This window comes from Populus alba, chromosome 3 (assembly GCF_005239225.2).
Source record: "Populus alba chromosome 3, ASM523922v2, whole genome shotgun sequence".
Lineage (NCBI taxonomy): Eukaryota > Viridiplantae > Streptophyta > Magnoliopsida > Malpighiales > Salicaceae > Populus > Populus alba.
In genome coordinates, this window is record NC_133286.1 from 13,194,083 (window position 1) to 13,219,873 (window position 25,791).

The window sequence follows — 25,791 nt, forward strand, 5'->3', positions numbered from 1 at the left end:
TTGCCGAACCACGTTAAATATTGTGTCTCAGTGTGCTTATCCCTCCTATAAAGCAAAGATCAGTTACATCACCGGTCCCGGATTCCGCCCCATCAAATGGTATCAGAGCTTTTTTGGTTTAACAAAGTGGTGTTTGATCTTCTTTGCCTCATGAAAAATGAAAGTTGTCAAAATTGTGTTTTGACCATCCCACCGTGTAGAGGAGGACGAAACGAAGCCACTGGTGAAAACGGCGTCAAATCGGACGTTCGGACATGGCCGCACTCCTCCATCACTCTCCGGCAACTAGCGTCTACCCACGCGCGCCAACGGCGCCCCACGCGTCTTCTTCACCCGGATGAGTTGACCCGACCCATGTGAACAGTAGACATGAACAGTGACGTATCATGCACAGTGCCATGCAAAGGATGACGTCAAGCATGATGCAAGGATGACATCACATACACAGTCAGCAAGTCAATTGACTAGTCAACTAACATGTCAGCATAGCGGGACCCACCTACCATGTCATCAGCCGCGAGCCGAGCCAAGCTGAGCCGAGTGGAGCCGAGCTGAGTTGGAGCCGAGCCGAGCCGCGATCCGAGGGATAGGATCCAGTGTAGCTGATCCTACGTGCAACCGGATCTGATAGTGAATCTGAGCCGTGGATGAGGCCAGAATTGTTTTGATCAAATCTTAGCCGTCTGAAGTGCGATTTGGACGATTCAAGACATGTTTCCAGTTAATTTGATCATTCCGGATGCAATGGTATGGTCCGATCTTTGAGATTTGAGACCAAAAATGACAGTGGTGAATTATATTAAAGAAGAGATTGCCCGATCAAGGAGGCATCTGAAGGTCTTGATGGTGGTCGATGGAGATGAAGAAGAAAAAGGTGCACATGTTTACCCAATTATATGTGCCAAATTATGGGCCATGATAGGAGCCCTAGTTTAGACCGTCGCATAACGACAAACGGAGACACCTTAGAGAAGGTGTGAGAGCCATGAAAGGAGCTCATTTCAGAACGCTCCAGAGAGCGTGTGCTGAAGAAGCAAGATGACAATTGCCCACATAAATGGCAAAGGGGGTGATTGTTGGAATATTGCCAATTATGTTGACATTGTCAAAGAAGGAGGCTTGTTGGTGGCAACCACCAACCTTGACTTTGGTAGCCACCATTGTTGAAGAAGAGAAGAAGTTGGCAGCCACCTTTGTTGAAGAAGAGATGAGTTTGGCAGCCACCATTGATGACAAAGGAGCAAGAAGAGCTGCCATTGATGCCTATAAAAGAGGCATGATCTTAAAGAGCAAAGCGTGAGAGTTGTGAGACATGTAGAGAGAAGAAGAGAGAAAGAAAGAGAAGGGCTGCCACCAGCAGCTGCTGCCCTATGTAGCAATGAGAGATGGGAGTTGAGTGGATGTGATCCTCCTCCATGTGTTGTTATTCTTTCTTCTAATCCTCTAAATAAAATGAACCTCATCCCGTGGATGTAGGCAATTTTGCCGAACCACGTTAAATAATGTGTGTCTCAGTGTGCTTATCCCTCCTATAAGCAAAAGATCAGTACATCACGGTCCCGGATTTCCGTCCCATCACACCCTGCTTGTCTAAAGAGGGATTCTCCCTCTCCCTCTCTCTGTCTCGGATTTTGAATTAAATTTTTGTTTTTACAGGCATAAACAACTGCAAACACTGGGCATAGAGTTAGGCAGACAGGCGCAGTTGGGTTTTGTTATCTTTAATCAGCATATTGATCTCCACTTAATATACTTTCTGGGCTATCCGTGGGCATTTTTTAAGCTTCCTTCCCTCCACCACCTCGTCTTTTCCTCGGGCGTTTGTGTGCGTGTGTGCCTGTATATTTAGGCAGCTTACAGACACGTTGAGACTGATTTCCGTTTTTCCAATATGATCGGAAGACAGGCACTGTCCACACTCTTTTTAATTACGTTTTTCTTCTTCTAAAAACATACCACATGTTTTTGTTGGTTTTGACTTTTCTCCTCTAATATCAAAAGAAAATTCAATCCTACCATCTACAAGGGTTCTTTTCTTGGTTATCATCCAAGGTTATTGTTTACTTGCAGCCATCACATTTAGTGTTTGAGATGCTGACGCATACAATTTTGTCCTCAATTATCTCTTCAGCACTTGAACAAGTCACTTCGAAAGGTAATGAGTAGCCGCATATATCTCTGAATCCGACCCATGTCAAATAGCATCATGTACTTTCTATGTATAATTTTTGTTTTTGAGACTCAAAACTTCGGTGTTTGTGTTTGCGGGCAAGTTCTGGAACTCGTCAAAACACAATCCAAATATACACAGAAGTAAACTCGAGAAGACACCTGCGAGTTATTTAATGTTCAAAGTGGATATCTATTTCTCAAAAAAGATAGGGAAAAAAAAAAGGTTTCTGAGATCCCGTTGATCATTATGCACCAGTGAATGCCTGAAGAGCCAACAATCACAACATTCATACGAAAGGGAAGATCTCAAACCTAAAATCTCAAGCACGTCTCAAAGGGACAAGAAGAGAGACCCAAGATTAAAATGCATACATTATTCTGACTCGCCTGGAACAACTGGTACGTTTTCTGAAAGAGAAACTCGTAGGCAGAATCATCCGGCCCTTCATGATCCGTATTGCGCTGAGGGTGCTGGAAACCTGTTTAACCTGCTTAAAACTGTTTTGGAACATTGTTTAACCTGGCATCAGACAAAACATAAATCGACATCTTACTCATCTTCAACATTTTTTTTCTATGCAAGTTGAAAGCTTCTATGTAAAGCACAAAACTCCTACAAATCTTTTTTTGTGTTAGGTAGGATTTTCATCAATCAAATTGTTAAAAATAATTTGGCTAGGTCTTACATATATGTTTCAGATTTTATGAGAACAAAAGTTGCTGAATATAATGCAGTTGTAAAGCAACACCTTCAAAGAGATGGCACTACCTTTTTGCATGGTAAAGTGTCAATAATCACATTGATAAAGAGCTACGGTGGAGAAGAAAAGAAAAGAAAAAGAGGTGTCAAGAGCTGTACTCTGTACCCACTGAGATTGATACATTCTTCCAGAATTAAAAACTAAACAAATTCCGGAATTCACTCTGTTGGTTTGTTGAATTAGATTAATTTCCAGGGTGCCTGGCTCAAATTTACCGAGTTAAAAAAAGGGTAAGGGACATTTCAAGGAGAATCACATTATTCAACCTGTAAACAACAATACAACATTCCAAGGCGTTCCATACAAACCAGAAGACTTTTTTGCCAAAAGAGCTTACTAGCATTTAAGAAGCGATATGAACCAAGCAGAACAAGAACATACAGAAGCAACTCCAGTGGCTTCAAACCCAAGAATTATCAAAAGCAGCTGATGTGATTGCCTGGGAAAACTCCTGGAAACTTATTCTTCCATCCCCGTCAGTGTCTGCCTCCTTGATCATCCCTGTCAATTCCTCTGCTGTAAGAGCATGCCCAAGTTTTGCCATCGAATGTGCCAACTCGGCTGCTGTAATAAACCCATTACCGTCTCTATCAAACATCTTGAACAGATGCTTTAGCTGCTCCTCGCTATACGGTGACTTCTCCGGTAGCAGTTCTGGTGCCACCAGAGCCACAAACTCTGAGAACTCAATTAAACCGTTGCTGTTTGTATCTGCCTTATGAATTAAGGGTGGTTTCAAGCTGGTCAGCGGGACTAGGTTTTAGACCTAAGGACCGCAAGAGTGAGCCTAACTCAAGCTGCGTTAAGCTTCCGTCATTGTTTCGATCAAAAGAACGAAATATTTCCCGTAGCTCAGAAATTTGCTCATCATCTAGCTTCACATCTGGTTGCTTGTTGCTCATATTGTTAACAGGAAGAAAAAAAAACTCCCTTCTTTCAACTCACTTTCTTTACCGTTTCTATATTTAATTCTTTGCCAATATGATCAAATAACAGTCCTGATACATAAGACTAGATAATATTTTGAAACAAACAAAAAAACAATAATATTTCGCTACTAAGGTATGAGCAAGGAATTGCAGGATGACAAAATTCTGTGTTTGAAATAAAAATAACATTCACCTCTGCCTCTTGACATAAGTAATTTGAACCATACCTTTCTTTTTCTTTCATTTCAACATTGATTCACTTCTATCCTCCCAGTGGCATATATCATCAGATATAGATATCTCTCTTTCTCAACAATTCCTGGGAATGGATGACTTCTTTTTCCGTGACCAATAAAAAGAGATTTGAGAGATCCAAGATTTGCCTTGATAATCGTTCTTTCTCGCTTGGATCTCTCCTATTTACAAGTGATCAAACCCCAACCCGATTATCGGATCCAATATTGAAGAGAAAAGGAGAAACAAAAACAGACACCCGAAGGAAGAAGCCAGGATTAAGAAACTTCGGTGGTGCTTAAAAAGATGAACACGTAGTTAACAATGTTAAAGACTTTTTTCGTAATTTTGTTTCAGTTGATGCAGAGTCAACACCAACACCAAAGACAAATAATGGATTTAATAAATGGTGGGTTACAAATACAATTCAAATACTCCATGAACTATTTATTTGCTTTTGGAAAGAAGAAATCCAGAGCGGCAAAAGAGGCGCCAGTTCCGTGATTGGTGCACGTCTTGTTTGCTATAGAGTCACCTTCTCAATGACTTTGTCAACCAACCCTTTAAAAAAAAAAAAAAAAAAAAAAAAGAGAGAGGAGAAAAACAATGCTTCTTCCAATCCAGCCAAGTGGGGGTGTTTTCATATAAGTAGGAACGAAAACAAATCATGTTTTGCCATTTGGCATTTTGGACCCGTCAAGCATTTGCACCAAGGTTCTTATTTTTGAGTAAACATATTTTACAAATATAAAAAATATTTTATATGTGAAATATAAAATGTTTTTATCATAAAATCATGTATAATATTTTTTAATGTTTAATATTTTTCTATAAAAATATTTTTCAATAGTAATGGTGGAGAGGGTTGTGGTGTAGTGATGGTGAGATAGTGATGATGCTGGTGATAGAGAGAATGATTATGAAACGATTATTATGATAGTGAAAGAAGAGGTGATGATGAGATGACAATGGTGTTAATGAGGTGGTCGTGGTTATTGTGAAGGAGATGATGGTGAAGATTAATAAGGATGATGATAAAGAAGATGTGGTGATGAATGAGGAGAAGAAGGTGGTCGTGAGATGGTGAAGATTGTGAGATGATGATGATAATGACGGAAGAGACAATGATGAGGTGATGATGAAATGGTGGTAGTGATGAGATGATAGTGGTGGTGATTAAAGTGACGGTAATAAAGTAGTTGTAAGATAGTGGTGGTTGTAAGATAATGATGGCAATGATTAAATAAATGGTGATAAGGTGAAATAAAATATGGTTGTGATAAAAAGATTGTATTTGAAATAGTTGAATGATATTATAACCATATATTATTATTTGTAAAATATTTTATGAAATTGAATGAGTTGAAAATATTTTTTAAAAAATAAATTAAATTTAAAAGTTGATTGTAGAATATTTTTTATTAACTATTTTTTTTATAAAATATTTTTATGGTAAACAAAAATAGAAAAACATATTCTGAAAACAAACATAAAAATTATAAAACAGTATTTCCCAGTAAAATATTTTATAAAAAAAACAAGAAAAAAATTTGGTTTGGTTATGGCGAAGGATAAAGCATGTAGGGAGGGAGGATATGCGGAAGGAATGTGAGGGGCATGAACTCACGACGGTGATGTTGGTGCAGTCCTAAATTATTTGGTTTTGAGCATGACTTTTTCATAGCACAATGTTAATCGGTGGATTTTAAAAGGACAAATGCAAGAATCCAACCTTACTTATCAGGACAAGGAATTTTAAATTACGAGACATGTTCGTACGTAAAATACGACAAAAAACAATGGATGACGGTCGAATTGCTTCTATACTAAAAAAAACTTAGAAATCACCATGTAGCTTCACTCATTATATGGAGAAATTTTATAATATCCATGAAAAAACTATTCTTATCCTTTTATGCACAGTGCGGTGAAGCGCTTCTTTTTCATTTCCCCTCATTTGTTTTTAATTTTAATTTCACCCCCCCTCAATTTTATTCTATGAGTTGTTTTCGAATTGGCCACATGATCACATGTTAAAATAATTTTTATATAGTATAATTTTAAACTTGATATAAGTAAAGAGTCGGGGCATGAGGATTTTTATGCTAGGTTTGTTTTTTTTTTTTATTTTTGTTGGCTAGGTTGTTGTCTTTGAATATGTCAAGTCGTATGAATCATGTTAAAACAACTCTCATATTGTTTAATTTTAAATTTGAATTCAACAAAGAAGTCAAGTTAGGAGTTTCTTTCCCCTTGGTAAATTTCATCTTTTCTTCTCAATTTCATCTTTAAACCTTTTTTGTCGATTGACCGGATCCCTTTATATTAGTCAAGTTGACTTGGTCACGAAAGACAACCCCCATAAGGTTTAATTTTAAACTTAGGTTTAGATAAGAAAACATGTCAGGAGGTTTGTTTTTATATAAATTTTTTTGTTGATCGGAATGCCTTTAGACATGCTAAGTTGATTGAGTTACATCAAGAAAACTCTCACATGATTTAATTTTTAACCTGGGTTAAGGAGCCAAGTCAAGAGGTTTTTTTGTGTCAGTTTTTTCCTCTCTCTTTTTTTACCATTCGGCTAAGTTATTTTTAGATCGGCAAAGTCAATTGGATCTTGTCAGGATAACTCTCACATTAACTAACTAAGGAGTTGTCTTGAGATGTTTTATTCCTATTAATTTTTTCCTGTTTTTCTTAATTTTATCCTCATATAATTTTTATTGGTTGATCGGGATGCCTTTGAACTAACCAAGTTGACTTAGTCATGTGAAGAAAACTCTCACAAGATTTAAATTTAAATTCAAGCTAGATATTGAGTCAAATTAGGAGACTTCAAGATTAAGTCGTTGGGTTGGGTTCAATACAAATATCAAATAATTCAAAACGACCTAGATACCATTCAATACATTCAATAAAATTTTGATCTAACCACAATGTTTGTGCGGGGCCTGTAAACTATAAGAAATTTGTTTCGACATCATCATTTAGTTAATACTAGTTTGTATGTCAACGCTACACTACAAGGAGACCTAGATTTTTTCTAATCATAAAAACAAAATTATGGGTCCAGTAAATTCTTTAACATTGTCATTAAAACCAAAAATATAAATGTTTTGATTTTTTCATAAATATAAATGTTTATATTAACGCATTTTCTTGTTTATTTTATACAGGACAATATTTTTAACTAGAATTATTGTTTCTGTTGATATATATATTTATGATATCAAAAAAAAAAAAAATCAAGAATAGAATGTCTATGTGTTTTTATGATTGAAAACTAAAAATATTATAAATGTGATAAAATCATGTTTAAAATATATTTAAACATTTTAAATATAAAAAAATTAACTTCAATTAAATTTTCATGAACAATTTATTATTAATATTATTATTTTGAGATCAGAAATGTAATAGTTGGGAAGGAATTATTAAAATTTAAATAAAAGTCTATAATATTATTTAAGATTCTTTTCAAAACTAAAGAGTAAATGGATTTTGTAAAAAACATTTGGAGTGCAAAAAAAAAACCAAAGAAAAGAAAAAGAAAAAGAAATGAACAACAGAGCAGGCCCGATGCTTAGTTCACCAGTAGCAGGCTAGGTGTGCTTGGCCCTGGCCTGGGTGTCTTACCATATCATCTATCCCTTATTTTTATAGTTACGCTCCCTAGCGCTTGAACTTGCAATCTCTAGCATGATACAACGCTAACCAACAAAACCACGACACATATTTGTCATAAAACAATTAATACACACACACACACTTTACTATTCACATAAACAATAAATCATCATAAAAAAAATCTAATTCTCTTATAATATTTAAATAATTATTAATTAATAACGAGTTACAATTTTCTCAACCTGAACAATTTTTTGGTGCATGCTTTCAGCATCATAATCTATTTTTATCAAATATTTGATATGATATATAATGTAATGTAATATAAAAAAAAGGGGATGTAACGTAAGATTCATTACGTTAATTTTTTTAGATACAGAACTTTTTGAATGTAATGGAAGTTTTGACAAGTTTTATTTTAATCCTTGTATTTTTTTTAAAAAAGTCATTTTAATATCTACATGTTATTTTTTATTTACTAATTGATTTTTATTAAAATTGCAATTTATTCCTCATGTTGAAAAAGTTTTTTGCAATTAAATCCATACATGATTATGTTTCATATATATATATACATACTCTTCAATTTAAAAGCAGAAGAATCCCTTATGTTATTGAAATTGAACCTATTTTTTGTCAAAAGTTTAATTTTTTTTGTTTTAAATTAATATATATTTTTTATTTGTATTTTTTTGATGTTCTAATGTCAAAAATAAATTTTAAAAAATAAAAAAAATTATTTTAATACAATTTTCAAACAAAAATTACTTTAAAAATTAATTTTTATATAATATCTAAATACCCCAATATCTATAAATCAGTTGACCCCAATACCTCTTATTGGATCTTAAATCTACATTACTCGTGAACAACGCAATGATGCAGTAGTATGAAGAACATTTATCTCACCAACCTACAAAAATTAGAATTTTCAATTTTATACTGACGGAGTTAAATGCCAAATCACCTGTGCGTGATCTGATAAAGAAAGAAACTGAAATCAGTAGTAGATAAAATGACAGATAAACGATGCTACGAAAGAATATTTGCTATTTTTCATTTATGTATGTCTTTCCATACTGAATTTTCTGTGAGAAAATCTTTTTGTTTTCAACGGATGTATATTACACGTTAGTTGCTTCCCTCTTCTGTGGCTTAGCTTAGCTTCCTACCTCGCAGCTTTGTGGAGTACAATTTGCTCAAAGAATACAAAGTGAGGTCTAGATAGATGGTTGAGGAGACTTCAAAGGGTATCAAAACTACAGTTGAAATATTTGATGCATAGTTTAGAAATAGTTCCATTCATCTGTGTTTTTTGCCACCAAGAAAACTAAGAGCGAGTTTTAGCGAAGTATATAAAGTTTTGCTAGCAGAACTTTTATAAAGACGCCTCATGGTGGACTCTCCACCAGCTTAACTCAGTTATATGAATGTGTGATGCAATTTGTGTTTTACCGCGTTAATTGACATCTTGATTTCATTTATCAAAACCAAAGTCCTATACACAAATTGAACAGATAGGCAACCATTGCATTTGAGTTCTGCCTGCCCATTTTCAACTCCATCAATCTTAAATCTCTTAAAACTAGAGGGTGTTACCAAGCACCTGCATTTTAATATCTTCCTTTGGAATTATAATTTTACAAGTAGAAAAAACCCATTTAAAAAATGTGTAATCTTATAATTATATCGGAATGGAAGGGTTTCAAAGTTCTCTCTTTTCCTCTGATGGATCTAGGCATCTTATTCACCATTTGAACCATTCCCTGTTCTACAAGGTTCGAAAACATTGTACATCCACATTATAGATAGCACGTTGCAGGTTTCAGAATGCATCTGGCTACAGTTCTAGAAGAGGGCTTCCTTCTTTAGCAAGAATGAAAAGTCCACCATCCCCTCTTGAGATTTGGAGATCCTCATCAAGGTAGGTAATAAGAAGCCAGGTGCTTGCTCGGTTGCCTGGAATGGGTAACTTAAGCGGTGGCTGGCCAGAAATGGTTCTTCCAATATTTGCTGCTGCCTCCTGCAGAGGACCAAGAGATTGCTGGATGGGAGACAGATTGATCTTTTGCCCAAAAAGATCAACATTTTCTGGGAGTTCTACGCTGGAATTTATCTCTGGAGGTTGCAGCACGCCTTCCTTAAACTCCACCTAAGCATATTGAAAGTAGAGGAGACTAGTAAGGTTTAGTCAAATCCTTATGCCAGAAAGTTTGAAGGAGAAATTTTGAGAAACCAACTCCTCACAGGAGGGGCCACAAAGCTTAAACTAAAACAGTGTCTTTCCAATGCAATCATTTTTTCTGCTTTCTTAAGAAGATGCTATATTACTATATTTTTCTAGTTTTCTTACCAATTTTTTTTACATAAAAAGCCACATTGTTTCAACATTTTTAAGAGGTACCTGTATTCTTGAAGGAGTCCGAAACTCAAAAGTAGCAGATGCGCTAAAGGAGAAGGTAGCAAAAGGGCCTGACAATGTGGTTGAGTTCACTATAGATAGACTGCTAGCATCAATTGTTTGAGATATGCTTTTCACTTTCAAGAAAGGTGTAGCACCTGCTGCCAGAAGTGGCAACAGCTCTGAAAATGCAGTATACCTGTCAATAATAAATCCAAATTAAATAAAAATAATTCATATTTAAAGACAATGTAAATGACAAAAAAATGATCTAATATTTGTCAATTCACCAAGATGATTGTTACAGTGTTTTCCATCATGCAACTTAAATCACCAGCAAAAATCTGCATTTTTCACAAACGCTCTGGAAGCATAACCGCAGTTCCACCGAATTGCAATCCTCATACATTTCATTTGGTATGTGCCAACATAAAGGGTGGCAAAGAAAGCAGTCTTATGTTGATAGTTTTAGGCCCAAAAGAACACGCATTTAATGCGGCGAACTTCCAACATTAGACAATGCTTCCTATTGATTCCATTACAAATGGTCAAGCTGGTCTTATTGTGGTTAATTTTGCAGCAAACAATAATTTTGTCAACAGGAACATTAAATATAAAGTACAAATGACTATTTGATCACTTGACTTTCAAGCATCACAACAGTTTCAGAAACCAGTTTCCCATAACATGATAATCCCAACTAAGTTGTTTCCATCGAAAAACCTATTCTATAACTTCAATCAAACTCCCAAGGGACTGAATTCATGGTGACCCTGATTAAAATGCCAAAATTGAATTTGAGCATTTAAACAACAATCAATAAGTCTTGATATTCAATTTCATTTTTCAAATGAAAGCCTGACAATTTAGCTACTAAATCCTCAATCTCGAAAGTAAATAAATAAACAAATAGATCCTAAAATCTCAAAGTTGTCTCTTCTCCATCTAGAAATTCCAATTTTATTTTAACCATTTATAAGAAGACAAGCACAAATAAATTCACGTGATACGATCAGAAACTCAAAAGAGTGATCAAGTTCAAAAAACCAACAAACTTACACCAAAACCCATTTGCCATCAAGCACCCCAGTAGCATCCACAGGTGCCGGAGTTGGATTTACAACCTCCAACTGATTAACCAACTCCAAAGCCTCAGCCCGAATTTCCGAGCTGGCCCGAAACCCAAGATCAGTACCATAGACCGTATCTACCAAACTCCTCTTTAACTCCTCAACCCTCTCATCCTTCTCCACGACCACATCACTGCTGGAACTCGGTGGCGCTGCGTTGCCATTTTCCACGGCAACAAATTCCCCACCCCACTCATCATCATTTCTCGCAGGATCCAAGTCCGCAGCTTTCGGGTATTCAGGTTCGAGTTCGGATTCTGCCTTCTCACCCCACTCGTCAGTGATACCTACCGGAGGTGGGTTTGGTTCAGGATCCGAGTCAGGTGTCGGGTCAGAGGAGGAAGAGGAGATGTGTGTGAGGAGGGTCGGGAATTTGGGTTTTTTAGTAATTTGAGTAAGGAAACGGAGGGTTTGAGGGGGTTTACGGAAGAAAGAGAGAGATGGTAGTGGTGGGGTTTTGGAAAGAGGGAGTGGGTTGTTGGATTTTTTGGAAGAGGAGGGGGAGAACAGGAGGAAGGAGTAAGAGGTGTAGAGGAGTGCCATTTTGTGTGCGCGTGTCTCGGTGCGTCGGTGTGATTTTGAAGTAAGGCGTTCTGTAGTCTCATGAACATCAAAAATCTGTTTTCATTTTTGGCGTTTTTCACATTTTGCCGATTCCAGTGTCTGAGTATGTCGTTTTAGTTTATGTTGGATTTTGGCTCCATGTAGCGTGCTTTGCCGGGTCAATTTTTTTTCAATTTAAGAAGATGATGTTTAAGTGGGTCAATTTTATTTATTTTTTCAATTTAAGAAGATGATGTTTCAGTTCAATTACTGTTTTTTAAAAAGCATAAAAAAATATTCTTGGAGATTATGTCATGATAGAAGCAATTTGGTAAACGGAGTATTCATCATCATCCTGTAGTTTATCACGAGATGGATCGGTGGATGTAATTTGATGAGCACATAATTAGGAACAAGAGATGACTTTAATTGAATTGCTAATTACGAGGATGTAATGTATTTTTGGAGAATTAGTTTGATTGATAAGTATGTAATTTATTCATCACCTTGTCATTTAAAAATCTCTTTCAATTGGATTATAAAAAAGGAAGTAAATACGTCCCTCTTGTTTAAAATTAGATCATAAAATGTACCCTTTCAATATGCAAAATTAGATGGAGTATACTTACCGAGGTTTTTTTCTAAAAAAATAAACAAGAAAATGATAGATAAATTTGAGAATCTAATATATTAAAGAGATTTTAATATTTATTATGTATTATTTTAAAATTTATTATGTATTATGTAAATATTATTATAATAATAAATTATTTTCTCTCATATTTTTTGTATAGACAACATCATCGATTATTATTATTTTAAAATTTAAATACTATCAAAATTTAAATTTTTTTTAATTATAAAATAAATAATTTATCACATAATTTAAAACACATATAAGTATTTAACCATTCATAACTTTTTAAAATATATTTATTTATGTTTTTTCTTTCATCGATTTGTAAATACATCCATCTTGTTTTAAAAAATTAGATCAGAAAATGGCCCCTCACAATATGCAAAAACTAGATAGAGTATACTTACCGAGTGTTTTTTGTCACAGAAAAAAAAAAGGAGAGAAAATGATAGATAAATTAGAGAACCCTGTCGCTCTTTGTACGAGCATCATTTCGAACTCTTTATTGTGGGAGCCTTGAAATGAGTCAATGACGCGTGTACAACAAGGCAATAACTACATTTCTAAACGCTTTTTAATTTGAAATATTTCTTGCACCGACCCAGTATTTTGTTTTTAATAATGGTTTTTATATATTTTGATTAATTCTACAAGATTCTGAAACGAATGATGAGGTATTTAATAGTGTAAATATATTGATAATATTTTTTTAAAAAAATTATTTTTAATAGTAATATATCAAAATAATTAATATATATATATATAAATATTTAAATAAAAAAAAATAAAATTTACCCGGTTTTTATTTGAAACACAATAATATTAAACAGTAGCATAACCTTAGCAGTAACCACCGGCTACTTAATAACGATATATTAGGTTAAGAGGAGACCTTCACAAAAGGATGAATATATGATGATACCAAAGAGATTTTAGAAACAAATTAAAAAGATCCCTTCATTAAAATTGCACACGAACCAAATCTAATTAATTTCCTGGACAACTTCAATTCACCGAATCAGGATATTATTCCAAACATTATCCTCCCAAAATCCATATTTTCGGACAAAAAGGTCCATTTAAGACGGAAAAAAGAAGCATGGTACCAAGAGGGAGACACCCAAATTCCCGATTTCATAAAAGAAAATTGTCCGTAGAAGAAAATCATACCACAAAGGATCGAGAGAAAAAAATCATAATTATGAAGTGCTTTGAAGAAAAGGGGGTTTAATTCCTGGACCAAAGATAAAGGCTGGTCTGGTCCCTCCCGAGCCTCTTCCATAACGCTAGAAACCATGCTTAAATGCAGTTTCCTTTTTGGGGTGTTACTATATTTTTAAAAAATATAGCTTTGTTTTGTTTTAAATTATTTTTAAAATTATTTTAGTATACTGATATTCAAAATAAAATTTTAAAAAATAAAAAAATTACTTTATTTTAGTATTAAATAAAAAATATTTTAAAAAATAACTATTAGTATTATGCAAAATATTATTAAAAGATTTTGTTTGAAAAAAATAATTTTTTGATTTTAATATTAATATATAAAAAGCACTGAGAATTAGTCGGGCACGTAAATGTAGATCTCTAATGGACCCACAAAACTGACGGCTATGATTTATTGACCCCTTCTTTGACTTTTCTACTAGCTTTTATGCTTTTATCATTTCCTCCACTGTCTCTAGCCATCTCTAGCCGTGCATCGACTCTTTTAACCCAATCCAAGCCCTTGCGGTCTTCCAGCCTTAAGTAAAAAAGAAGCCCTAAAAATTACCATGAGACAAAAGTACAAAACTGCCAGTCGCTACAACGCGGATCGAATGTAACACACGGACCAATCACAAGACAGACATGCTCACAAATTTGGCGAGTCAATATTGGGACAGTAAAACTGTAAAAGAGGAAAGGTTTGACTTAGGGTTCTTAGCCTTGGGGAACGCATGAGAGCCCATCAGTAATTGGTGTTTTATCGGTTTCTGTCAAACCCTAAAAATTAAAATCCCAGTTTTAACCTTATACACGGTGAAAGGAATTAATGGGCGCAATTTATGACAAAGAAAGAGAGATTATGGGGAGAGAGAGAGAATAGTAGCAGACTAGCTAGCAGTAATAAGAACGAGATATATATAGAGAGAGAGTGGGGCTTCCTGAATAAAAAAGGAGAGATTTCTCTTCTTTTTTTTCTCTTTCAAACCCTTCAATTCCAAAAATTCTATAGATCACAACCGACATATCATTGTTGTTGGTATTAATTCTCACTACTATGTAAATATTTTCTTTTCCGTTTAACTTTGTTTGATTTTTTTTTTTTTTTGCAGCTTCTCAATAAATATATACATATATTCTCATGATTCTCATGGTGGTTTTTGGAACTTTACAGTACTTTGAATTTTACCTTCTTCTTCTTTTTCTCCTTCAAGTCATAGGATAAGTTCGTTGTTTTGGTGTAAGAAAATCGTTACAACCTTTTCTTATTCTTCTTTTAGAAGATTTTAATTGTTCTCGTACATCTCTTGTCCTTGCTGTGAGGTTCTCCGTGTTTTGAACTCCTTGTTTAGATTTGATTAAGGTTTTTCGCACAAGGATTTGTATTTTTTTTCCCCATCACAGTGATCTTTAATTTTTTATGCAGTTTTCTCCTTTTATGTAATGCAGGCACCATATTCAAGTTCATCTCTTTTTATTCCAGTGAAGAAGTAAACAACACCAAGACCTAGTTGGAAAAGAAAAACACTTGGTTTCATCTCTTCACATATATCTCAAAGAACCAAGCAAATATGTTTGGTGATTGCCAAGTTATGTCAAGCATGGGAGGGAATGTAGTCTCTTCTGATAACCTCTACTCATCGCCGATCGGAAACCCTAACTTCAGCTTCATGTCAAGCATGCCCTTTCACACTTTCTCTCCCATCATCCCTGTAATCTCTAGAGTACTCTTTGATCTCCTTGTTTCTTTTTATTTTTTTTGTTTTCTCTGCAAAATCCCAGGGATAATAATAAGAAAATTTCGTACAATATGGTTTCTTTGGTTTAGAAAGAAGAAAATGGGCTAGTCATGCGAGGGAAGGAGGAAATGGAAAGTGGTTCTGGCAGTGAACAACTTGAGGACAGGTCAGGGAACGAGCAAGAAAGCAGTGAGCAACCTCCAAAGAAGAAACGTTACCATAGGCACACTGCAGCTCAGATCCAAGAAATGGAAGCGTATGTCACTAATTTATTTTTGCACATCTCTTTAATTTTTCTTAAATATTTATGAATATATGCCTCTTACTCATCAAAATTGCCACGCAGAACCCTCTTTACTTTGGATTCTCTGTCAACAAAATCATTTCGTCAAAACCCAAAAGAGCACGCTCTCTTGATTTTCTATCTTCATGCAAAATCTTCTTATTTAGACATATGCAGTGATCAGCACATGTTATTCTGTTTTAAACAATCACATTGCATAAAATATTACTTCTAGTGGAAGCAAATTAATTAATCACTCTATCTCTAACCTTTTTTAGCTATCTTATTCAAAATTAGTTTCCCGTTTTTACCACATGGTTTTGCAGCATGTTCAAAGAATGTCCACACCCAGATGACAAACAAAGAATGAGACTTAGCCAAGAACTTGGTCTAAAACCACGCCAAGTTAAGTTTTGGTTCCAAAACCGCCGTACCCAAATGAAGGTAAAACATATTACCTCTCTTTTTTTCCCTCTTCATCTCTCTCTCTCTCTCTCTTAGATCTTTCACTTTCATGGTAACCCTAAAATGTCCCAACTCTTAATGAAGCCGTTGAGCTTTTCTTTTTCTTTTTTTACACATGGTGAACGCGATTCCCAACAGGGCGCGTCGTCCGTTGATAACGTTTTTACCTAGCCATCATCATGAGCATTGTAGCAAAAGGATCGCATTTATAACTTTGGGTGACTGCCTCATCGCTTGCAGTCTCACATACACGTATATATTATCTACTAGATATACAGTCTGGCACCATTAATATCCCTCTGGGACATGTATTAAACCCTTACCTGCACATCTGCTTCCCAAAGAGTGCACAGCTTTCAATGCGATATGGGTAGCATTTAGGGTTACATTGACAAAGTAAGTTCACTAGCTAGGTTTCTATGAGTGTAAGTACTGTTAATGTTTGTGTACATTTTTTGTTACCTACATCGAATTTAATAGGCACAGCAAGACCGGTCGGATAATCTTATACTCAGGGCAGAAAATGAGAGCTTGAAGAATGATAATTACAGGCTACAAGCGGAGTTACGCAATCTTATGTGTCCCAATTGTGGGGGCCAAGCCATGCTTGGAGCAATTCCTTTTGAGGAACTTCGACTTGAAAATGCAAGACTTAGAGATGAGGTATATATTTTCAATTGTTGCACCAAAAATAACAGTAGCAGTCAATTAGATGTGCACTTTCATCTCAAATTCATTGATCGATGAATCTTATTTATATTAAAATGTTGTGCAGTTGGAGCGTGTTTGCTGTATTACTTCACGGTATGGCGGCCGGCAAATCCACTCAATGGTACCGGTTCCTTCATTCGTTCCCCCTTCCTTGGATTTGGATATGAACATGTATTCAAGGCCGTTTCCAGAGTATTTGGGCACTTGCACCGACATGATGCCGATGCCTGTGCTGGAAGAACCATCTTCATTTCCTGAGGCTGGTGTGGTATTAATGGAGGAGGGAAAAGGTCTTGCGATGGAACTTGCATTGTCGTCCATGGATGAACTTGTGAAGATGTCTCATGCAAATGAGCCTCTTTGGATCAGAAACATTGAAAATGGGAAGGAAGTGCTTAATCTTGAAGAGCACGGGAGAATGTTTCCATGGCCTTCTAATCTCAAGCAGAATTCAAGTGAGACGAGGACTGAAGCCACTCGTGATTGTGCTGTGGTTATAATGAATAGCATAACCTTGGTTGGCGCTTTCCTGGATGCTGTAAGTCCCTCAAAATTTCAGAAGAATTCCTTTGAACTCCTTACAAAATTATTGAATCACTTTTCTTAATTTATGTGTAAGACATTATATATTTAGAACATAATTATTTTTCAATCATTAACCATCTTACCATATCTTTTTTAGCTTTCATTTGTAAAGCTAATTTAAGCTGATTTTGATTTTGTATAAAATGTCAGAATAAATGGATGGAGCTGTTTCCCTCCATTGTTGCTAGAGCAAAAACTGTTCAAGTTATAACACCAGGCATTTCCGGTGCAAGTGGTTCTCTTCACCTGGTACGCATGCATTTGATGCTACAATTTTTTAATAACTCCCACATTATCTAGTGTTTAAATTCGAACTCTATAAACTATACACAGGAAAACTCTGTAATATATATATATATAACATTGTTTTTTTTTGTTTTCTAGATCGATTAATTTTTTTTACTTGTTATTCGAGCAGATGTATGCTGAATTGCAAGTTCTTTCCCCATTGGTGCCAACTCGGGAGACGTATTTTCTTCGCTTTTGCCATCAAAATGTAGAGGAGGGCACTTGGGTCATTGTCGATTTCCCCCTTGATAGACTCCACGACAACATCCAGCCGTCCTTTACCCTGTATAAGAGACATCCGTCAGGTTGTGTTATTCAAGACATGCCCAATGGGTACTCAAGGGTATACAGTACTAGCCTCAATTCTATGTTTTCATGCTTTTATTTGTTTCTTGGAGGAGAGTCGGATGGAAAACTTTCATAAGTTTGAACCTCCATTAATTAAGTAAATTTCTTTCCTTCAACTCATGCCTTCAGAATTGAATATATGCTGATGTTTGAGACCTGCACATTTCGATCCTTACACAGGTGACATGGATAGAACATGCAGAGATAGAGGAGAAGCCTGTCCATCAGATATTTAGCCAGTATGTCTATAGTGGGATGGCATTTGGAGCACATCGCTGGTTAACAGTCTTACAGAGACAATGCGAGAGGGTTGCTAGTCTCATGGCTAGAAATATCTCTGACCTAGGAGGTAAGAGGTTACAATTCCATTATAATTTCCAATTAAATAATTAGTTTACAATATCAACTCAAGTATCGAGCTCCACTAAACCTTGTATTAATTTTTTTCGACTGTAATATATGTTTGATATATGCCCATACGAAAAAGAAAAAAAAATTATTTGATTCATCTATTATTATGTGATAACCATATTAGAAGAGCTGCTTGATCCTAAAATGCATGCATCCATGTTCTATATAGCTACAACTAGTTCTTGTACCAGCTTAATTGCCATCAATTTTAACGCTTCCAATCCTGGTATATATATGTATTCACAGTAATACCCTCTCCTGAAGCACGGAAGAATATGATGAGACTGGCTCAGAGAATGATCAGAATATTTAGCCTGAATATCAGCTCTTCTAGTGGCCAATCATGGACCGGTTTATCGGATTCATATGATGATACTGTTAGAATTACCACAAGGAAAATCACTGAGCCTGGGCAGCCTAATGGGGTCATTCTATCTGCAGTATCCACAACTTGGCTGCCCTATCCTCACTACCAAGTCTTTGACCTCTTGAGGGATGAACATCGCAGATCTCAGGTTCTAGTGGACACTATAACAAGTCTTTTATAATTGATTATGAACTCTAAGCAATTAAAATAAATTGTTTATTATAAGGGTCCCTGTGTTTTGTGTTGTCTAGCTGGAAGTTCTTGCCAATGGGAATGCCTTGCATGAGGTTGCTCACATTGCCAATGGCTCTCATCCAGGAAACTGCATTTCTCTTCTTCGCATCAACGTAAGACTCTTCTTTCCTTCTCTGTGATTAATTTGTTACCATGTACTTCTACATCATCATTAATTTCTCTCCTTTTTTGTTTAACTTACTATTTGTTATTACCACTTACATAAAAAGTAATTAGATACTGTTGAACTAAATCTCTATACTTACTGCTCTGTAACAATTCATGCACAGCATTGTTGGCATTCTCTCGAAATATAATGAAAAATCCATGATATAAATGCATGTATGTATAGGTTGCAAGCAACTCGTCGCAGCATGTAGAGCTCATGCTACAAGAGTGTTGCACTGATCAATCCGGCAGCCTTGTTGTCTACACCACCGTTGATGTTGAGTCAATTCAGCTGGCAATGAGTGGCGAGGATCCATCCTGCATTCCTCTACTTCCACTAGGTTTTGTCATAGTTCCAGTAGAATCCAGCAGCGCTGTCAGTGAAGGCAACTCAATGCCATCTAATTCCGAGGATGGAAACGGTCATAACAACTCAGGCTGTCTACTCACTGTGGGGCTCCAAGTCCTTGCAAGCACTATTCCATCTGCAAAGCTCAACCTCTCCAGCGTTACTGCAATAAACAACCATCTGTGCAACACAGTGAACCAAATCACCGCTGCTCTTAGCAGCACCACGGCCACCACCATCACCACCACTAGCAGCTGCCTTGACAACGGCAATGCTGTAGGCTCTTGCAATATCGAGCCTCCAGCTGCAGTACCGAAAGAAGTTTAGAGTCTTTGCCGCGCAAATTACCTCCAGTCTGCCCTCCTCTATCCCTCTCCCAGAGAAACCCCTGGCTTACACCAAGGGCAATCTGGTAGTTACGGCACTTGACATCTGGTACCAAGGGATCAGTTTTGCCAATCTCTCTATTGGGGTTGGTTTTTCATTAAAGAGAGGCGAGACTTTAGGTAATTAGCAGGAATGCAAAGGGTAGGATTGCAAATAAGTTACCGTACTGTAATAGTAGCAGCAGCAGTGGTAATTTGGTAAATAAAAGACTGGAGTGAAGATAATTGGGTGAAATGTGAGAAAGCACGGGGGTGTAAGAAGAAGAAAAAAAACAAGTAGTAGTATATGATATGTGTGATGAAAATAGAGGGAGTCAAGAGCGCACCACGACGTGACCCTTGCTTTGTTTTAGTACTGTCATGAAGACGAGGCCTCACCAGGAAGCAAGGGTGGTGGTTCGGGTATTGACTTCTGCTTGTCCGTCTTAATTTCATGTTGTTTCTATTTAATGCCACTAAATGGAGTTTTTATTTTTAAATTACTATTTGTTCGCAATTATCCATTTTATCCCTTCTCTCTTGCTCTTTTTGCTCGTCTCTTTGTTTGCAAATAAATTTTATCTATGCGGTATATTAATTCATTGAATATATATATATATATATATATTATGAATTTTTCAATCGGCTTATATTTACTTAAATTAATCTTATAAATTTTAAAATTAATAATTATATAAAACTTTCAATAATTATAAAAAAAATTTAAACTCGTGATCAATATAAAATAAAACTAAAATATGATTGGAACTCTAATTTATTTCTCTTTAAATGATAAAGCCATGCAAGAACTATTATAATATAATTAGAGAGATAGTATGTGATATGTTGTGGATGATTAAATTTTGTTATATATATATATATAATGAAATTATGATTTAAGTTATAAACTTGATTAAATCTAATAAGATGCTTTATTTTAATTGCATGATTAAAATAATAATAATAGTAAATGAATGGAATTAAAATATATAAAAAGTGATCATGATTTTTTCCTTCCCCTTGACCTCCTGTTAATCTTCTTGTTAGGAGTGTTTGTAACGTAATTGAGATATTTGTATAGAATATTGGTATTAACTATTAAATTAATATTACAAAATTTCGCTGTTCAACTTCTTGGTAGTTGCTGTTGTGATTTTATGTTTAAAAAAATGCAATTGGATTTGTAACCGATAAACATGAAAATAAATAAAAAAACAATTAATGAAATACCGATCAATGGAAATCGATATTCCAGAAGAAACCAAGTATGGAATTAATGTGGTCAGGTGGGTGGTTCATCCTTTTTCTCAGTTGCGTGAGATGTACTCACCACATTGCGTGTAGGTATACACGGACAATGATGAATCTCATTTATTTCTAAGAATAAAACTAACGTATTTTGTCTTTCGAACATAAAGCTTATTATTTAAATTCTATATATAAGCACCTGTTCTTCAAGGAGGGGCCTCTATACACGTGTCATTCACTCTACAGTCTTAGCGGAGATGTTTGGCTGCATCCAATCTTTATAAATTTGGATTCTCCAACATAAAAGTTATAACTTAATTCATCAGATTTAAAATTTAATTTTTATAAATTTTTAAAATTATTATAGATTTATATTATTATTAATTTTAGAATCCATAAAATTAGTTAGTTTGTTAAAATTCACTAATGATTAATTTCTATTAATAATCTCATCTTGTAATTGCACGCCAATTGTTTAGTGAAGAATAAGTATGGTTTGTCCCTTCTGATAAAAGAGAAGATGAAACTCACAAATTAACTAAAGAATATATAATTAGAGTGAATTAAAACAATGAAAATAAACTACTTTTAGAAGAAAAAAAGAAGAGAAATTACACTTGCTATTTTATTGATTGTTGAATCTCTGAATCCCTTTTACAAATATTGGTGTGGAAAAATAATTATCTCTTTAAATTCTAGAAAAATAACAACTCGGGCAAAAGATTTTATGATCTCAGAAAAAAGAGATGGATGTATTTTTTTAGATGGATATATTATTTCCAAACTCAATATAAATCCACTTTAAATAGGGTAACATGCACGAATTGAAGGTCTGGTTTGACGAAAACTGTACCATTAAGAAAGTTACGTGGATATATAATCATGGTAGTTTGTACTTTGTATGTATACTGAGATCAAGTTTTTCCTTGGAACGGAACGATCTTAATAATACAATATTCATAAAATGATTAAAATCAGAAAACTTTAATAAATTCGTAGCAGCTGAATTGATCTTCTTAACAACCAGTAGCCGATTGGCTATTGAAATCCTTTTAAGAAGACTTTAGGTGTCCAAAAGAAAACCATCAACGAAAACCCATCACAACTGTCTCGAGCCACAGGCCCATTTCTTGATAAGCTACTGGGTCCACTTTCTTATTTTAGTTTTCTCAGGGACCAACGGATCTCTTCTTCTTCTTCTTCTTCTTCTTCTTCTTCTTCTTCTGGTAACCCATTAAAGCGTATCGCGGAGCTCTCACTGAAGGCAGCAATATTTGCCTGTTGGTCGAGGAGCCCCTTTTCTAAAGATGGTCAATCGTGGCAATCTTGTTTTTCAAAGCTGCATGTTGTTTTATTTTTTAAATAATAATTGAGTGTACTCATAAAAATAAAGTTATTTAGAAGATCATCCGTGGAAATTTAGATTGCTGTTTACATGAAAATAAAATGTTTTCATTACAGATAATATAAAAAGAAACGTGATAGGAAAGAAAGAGTCACAGAATTAGTGAAGTTGTATGCTGTCCCTGCAACTACATCAAATATCTCTTTTCTAGATCTAATTTGATTCACAAAGATTATGGAATTTAATTAATAGTATAAAATACTGGGGATCAACTACTACTAGCTAATTGAAATATTATTTTTATATGTATATTTAAGTCTCAACAAGAGTTTAATTTTACCCGAGAAAATATATATAATATATCAACTAGAGGGTAAGATGATGCGTGAGAGTCATGGATTGCTTGAAAGAGGCGAATCCTGGCATCAAGAAAATCAAGGATTAGAGGCAAGGAAGAATGCACCCTTGTGTGTTTCTCCAATGATACTGAATCATTCCCTTCCGTTTTTTCAAAGTATTTTATAACAAGAAAGATTATCCCAAAGGAACAAAACAGGTATCAAACTCGACACCGCGGTAGCTATAAAAATAATCTTAATTATAAAAAAAAATTAAAAAAAATCAAAAATTAGATTATAAAAACAGGGATAAAGGCAGGAAAAGTCACTGGTCATGAGTTTCACGTAATGCATGGTCTACAGATTTCCATCGAAGTCGTCATTGCGTGAGTCAGCTAGCTAGGTCATGTGTGGAGCTTATTTTTGGTCGGGATTGCCAGGAAAGGTGCTGTCCTCTGTGGCGAAGATTCCATGGACGGATCGAAGAATCAGTCGTCTTGATGTAACAGTGCTTCGTTTTTTATTTGGATTGGTCCAAGCCACCAAGGGAAAGGAGCACCGAGTCCTTTTCTGTGCCTAGCAGCATCGCTCTCCAGATACTAGTCAAGGCATGAAGAACCTGCCATTTGTTTAACTTCAGGCAACGGTTGCCGGAGCTGTTGGATGTGATTTTTTTTTGTTTTTTTTATAATCGGATAGACTCAAATTGCACTCTCCGGTGTGTTGTCGAAAAATAAATAAATAAAACTCCATGGAAATGATTGGAAATATACACTTGCCGGCTGCCGCACCCCTTCTCCTCGTTAAAGAAACGTTATCCTTGATGAGAGAGATGTATTGGGCTGCGTCTTAAATTCTTCACACATGAGCTGCCAGTTGGTACGGCTATGGTGGCCCGGACTACTTAATTTCTTCTGTGTTGATAATATCATGGAGAGCCCCAATTTTAATGAGGTTTGTCCTTGCAAGAGAAGTTTAATAGAGTTGGTATTGCCTTGTAACTATGTTGAAAATGTAGATTAAGATTATAAATTTTATTTATTTATTTAATTTCTTGTTCTGTAGAGTGATTAAACATTTTTTTATGTTAAAAATGATTTATGAGTTCTTTAGCTACTTTAAGATGAAAACAAGTTGAATAGTTTTAGAATTCAAAACTTGAATTCTGATTTTTCAATTATTAGAGAGGTGATTGAAGAATTATCAAACAGATAACAAGTAATTTGTCACAACCAATAATGTATTTTCTATTTAAAATACTAAGGATAATGCTATATCATTTATTTTTCAATAAATAAATAAATAGACTAAGCATAAAGATAAAAGGTCCATCTGTCTAGACTTTTGTACATGTTAGGCCAAATAACACTTATTTTTTATTTTATTTTTAACTATTTATTTAAAATTTAATTACTATCCTCTTTTTTTTTTTTCATAATCCTTTTGTTCCAAACAACTAGAATTAACATTTAAAATAAAATAAATAAAAACATGTAAAATAAAAAAGAACAATCTCCATAAAATATGTATGTATTTTTACTATTTATCTTTTTATTTTTACTAGGAAAATCAGCCTTTTACTTTAGTATTTTATTATTACTAGCAATTTTTGTATTTTATCAGTTTATATATTTTATTAAGTGTAAATATATTTTTTTGTTCTCAAATAAAAAAATATGGTAATTGAAAACACATTAATAAAACCCTCACTTGTTTTAGTATAAATTATCTTGAAATTCTATTAAATGCAGCGTTTTTGACATTTGACATGACTAATCTAATTTATAAGAGAAAAGATTGGTTCAGACTTCAGAACATGTTGTCATTGAACAGAGTTGAAGGCCGATCGTCATGATTAAAAAAATTCGAAAAGATGTTTGCATCATGAGGCTGCATGTTCTACGCGATGGAAAGCAAATAGGGGACCTGGCATAAAATTCTCAGATCCTGATATATATATATATTTTTTCCAAATTCCAATGGTCCTCCTCGTCCCCCTGACATCACAATTAAAATAAAATCATTTTAAAAAATATATATATAAAAAATTAACTTGCATTTTCTTTTTAAATTTATTATCAAAATCGTTAGTCTTAAAACATCAAAACTCAATTTTTAATTAATTAAATATTAAATAATTAAATATATATAGAAAAATTAAATTATATAAAAGAATAAGAAAAAAAATTAACAGAATAAAAATCAAAATTGAAAAGAAAAATCAATTTAGCAAAAGAATACAAAAAAATAAAAAAAATGAAGATCAAGATTGACATGCAAAATTAAAATATTTTTTTTAATTTAATAGTGGAATTGAAAATAAAAATAACCTTAAAAAAAAATTTAAAAGAATGAATATTGAATTGGTAAAAATAATATATCATAATTTGGATTGAAAGATTAAATTAAAAACAAATAAAACTTTTTAAAAAATAGCCAAAAAAAAAATAAAAATAAAAAACAAATTAAAAAATATAATATATGTCAAATTGAGATTAAATGATGAGATTAAAAATAAATAATTAAAATATTTACAAAGTGACCAAGAAAAAAAAAAAAAAGAATAAGGATTGTACTTGAAATACTAACAACAGAGAGGAAGAGTTGTCATTTTAAGAGGGGACCACTAACAACAAACCATATACAAATATAAACTTAAAAAAAAAAGAGAACGTGGTGACACTTCTAATAACACAATGGAAATGTATTCTTTAACGCTATGAGGGTTGTAAGCGTCGTCTGAAAGGAACGAACGCCTCCTAAACGTGCCAACTATTTTTTATTTTATTATTAATTTTTTTCTTTATTAAGAGACCCAATTTCCCCCTAGCTAACCTATTAATAATAATAAAAAAAAACCTTTGTAAAGAGAGGGAGAAAAGGCTCCTCAATGCAAGTTTTTAATTT

At 34.3% G+C, this 25,791-nt stretch overlaps 2 protein-coding genes and 1 pseudogene across 4 annotated transcripts; 1 reads left to right on the top strand and 2 right to left on the bottom strand.

Moving 5' to 3' along the window:
* Positions 1-3,093: 3,093 nt before the first annotated feature.
* LOC118051936 (probable calcium-binding protein CML11) lies at positions 3,094-3,964 on the bottom strand (annotated as a pseudogene).
* Positions 3,965-9,383: 5,419 nt separating this feature from the next.
* LOC118051935 (plastid lipid-associated protein 3, chloroplastic) lies at positions 9,384-11,934 on the bottom strand. Its single transcript, XM_035062730.2, has 3 exons — positions 11,184-11,934; positions 10,128-10,323; positions 9,384-9,875 (listed from the first exon to the last, which is right to left on the bottom strand). Exons 1-3 carry the CDS (start codon positions 11,795-11,797, stop codon positions 9,564-9,566), a joined length of 1,122 nt encoding a protein of 373 aa, XP_034918621.1. The 5' UTR covers positions 11,798-11,934; the 3' UTR covers positions 9,384-9,563.
* A 2,568-nt stretch (positions 11,935-14,502) lies between these two features.
* On the top strand, positions 14,503-20,456 carry LOC118051934 (homeobox-leucine zipper protein HDG5). 3 transcript variants are annotated; one of them, XM_035062727.2, is made up of 12 exons: positions 14,503-14,699; positions 15,090-15,352; positions 15,469-15,635; positions 15,989-16,106; positions 16,608-16,790; positions 16,903-17,376; positions 17,574-17,672; positions 17,842-18,054; positions 18,240-18,408; positions 18,717-18,985; positions 19,089-19,184; positions 19,424-20,456. In XM_035062727.2, the coding sequence occupies exons 2-12, from the start codon at positions 15,212-15,214 to the stop codon at positions 19,913-19,915; spliced, it is 2,421 nt and encodes an 806-aa protein (XP_034918618.1). In that variant the 5' UTR covers positions 14,503-14,699; positions 15,090-15,211; the 3' UTR covers positions 19,916-20,456. The 3 variants fall into 3 exon arrangements, with proteins under 3 accessions (XP_034918618.1, XP_034918617.1, XP_034918620.1); XM_035062726.2 differs by having other exon boundaries at positions 14,503-14,679; XM_035062729.2 differs by lacking the exon at positions 14,503-14,699 and adding an exon at positions 14,748-14,880.
* Positions 20,457-25,791: the final 5,335 nt, after the last annotated feature.

Excerpts from the sequence above, each read along its gene's own strand:
- LOC118051934 (XM_035062727.2), top strand. The coding sequence starts at position 15,212 with ATGTTTGGTGATTGCCAAGTTATGTCAAGCATGGGAGGGAATGTAGTC. Across the intron at positions 17,377-17,573 it reads TTGGCGCTTTCCTGGATGCT|AATAAATGGATGGAGCTGTT; the intron begins GTAAGTCCCTCA and ends ATAAAATGTCAG. Across the intron at positions 18,986-19,088 it reads ATGAACATCGCAGATCTCAG|CTGGAAGTTCTTGCCAATGG; the intron begins GTTCTAGTGGAC and ends TGTGTTGTCTAG.
- LOC118051935 (XM_035062730.2), bottom strand. The coding sequence starts at position 11,797 with ATGGCACTCCTCTACACCTCTTACTCCTTCCTCCTGTTCTCCCCCTCC. Across the intron at positions 10,324-11,183 it reads GATGGCAAATGGGTTTTGGT|GTATACTGCATTTTCAGAGC; the intron begins GTAAGTTTGTTG and ends TATTATTGACAG. Across the intron at positions 9,876-10,127 it reads GGACTCCTTCAAGAATACAG|GTGGAGTTTAAGGAAGGCGT; the intron begins GTACCTCTTAAA and ends CAATATGCTTAG.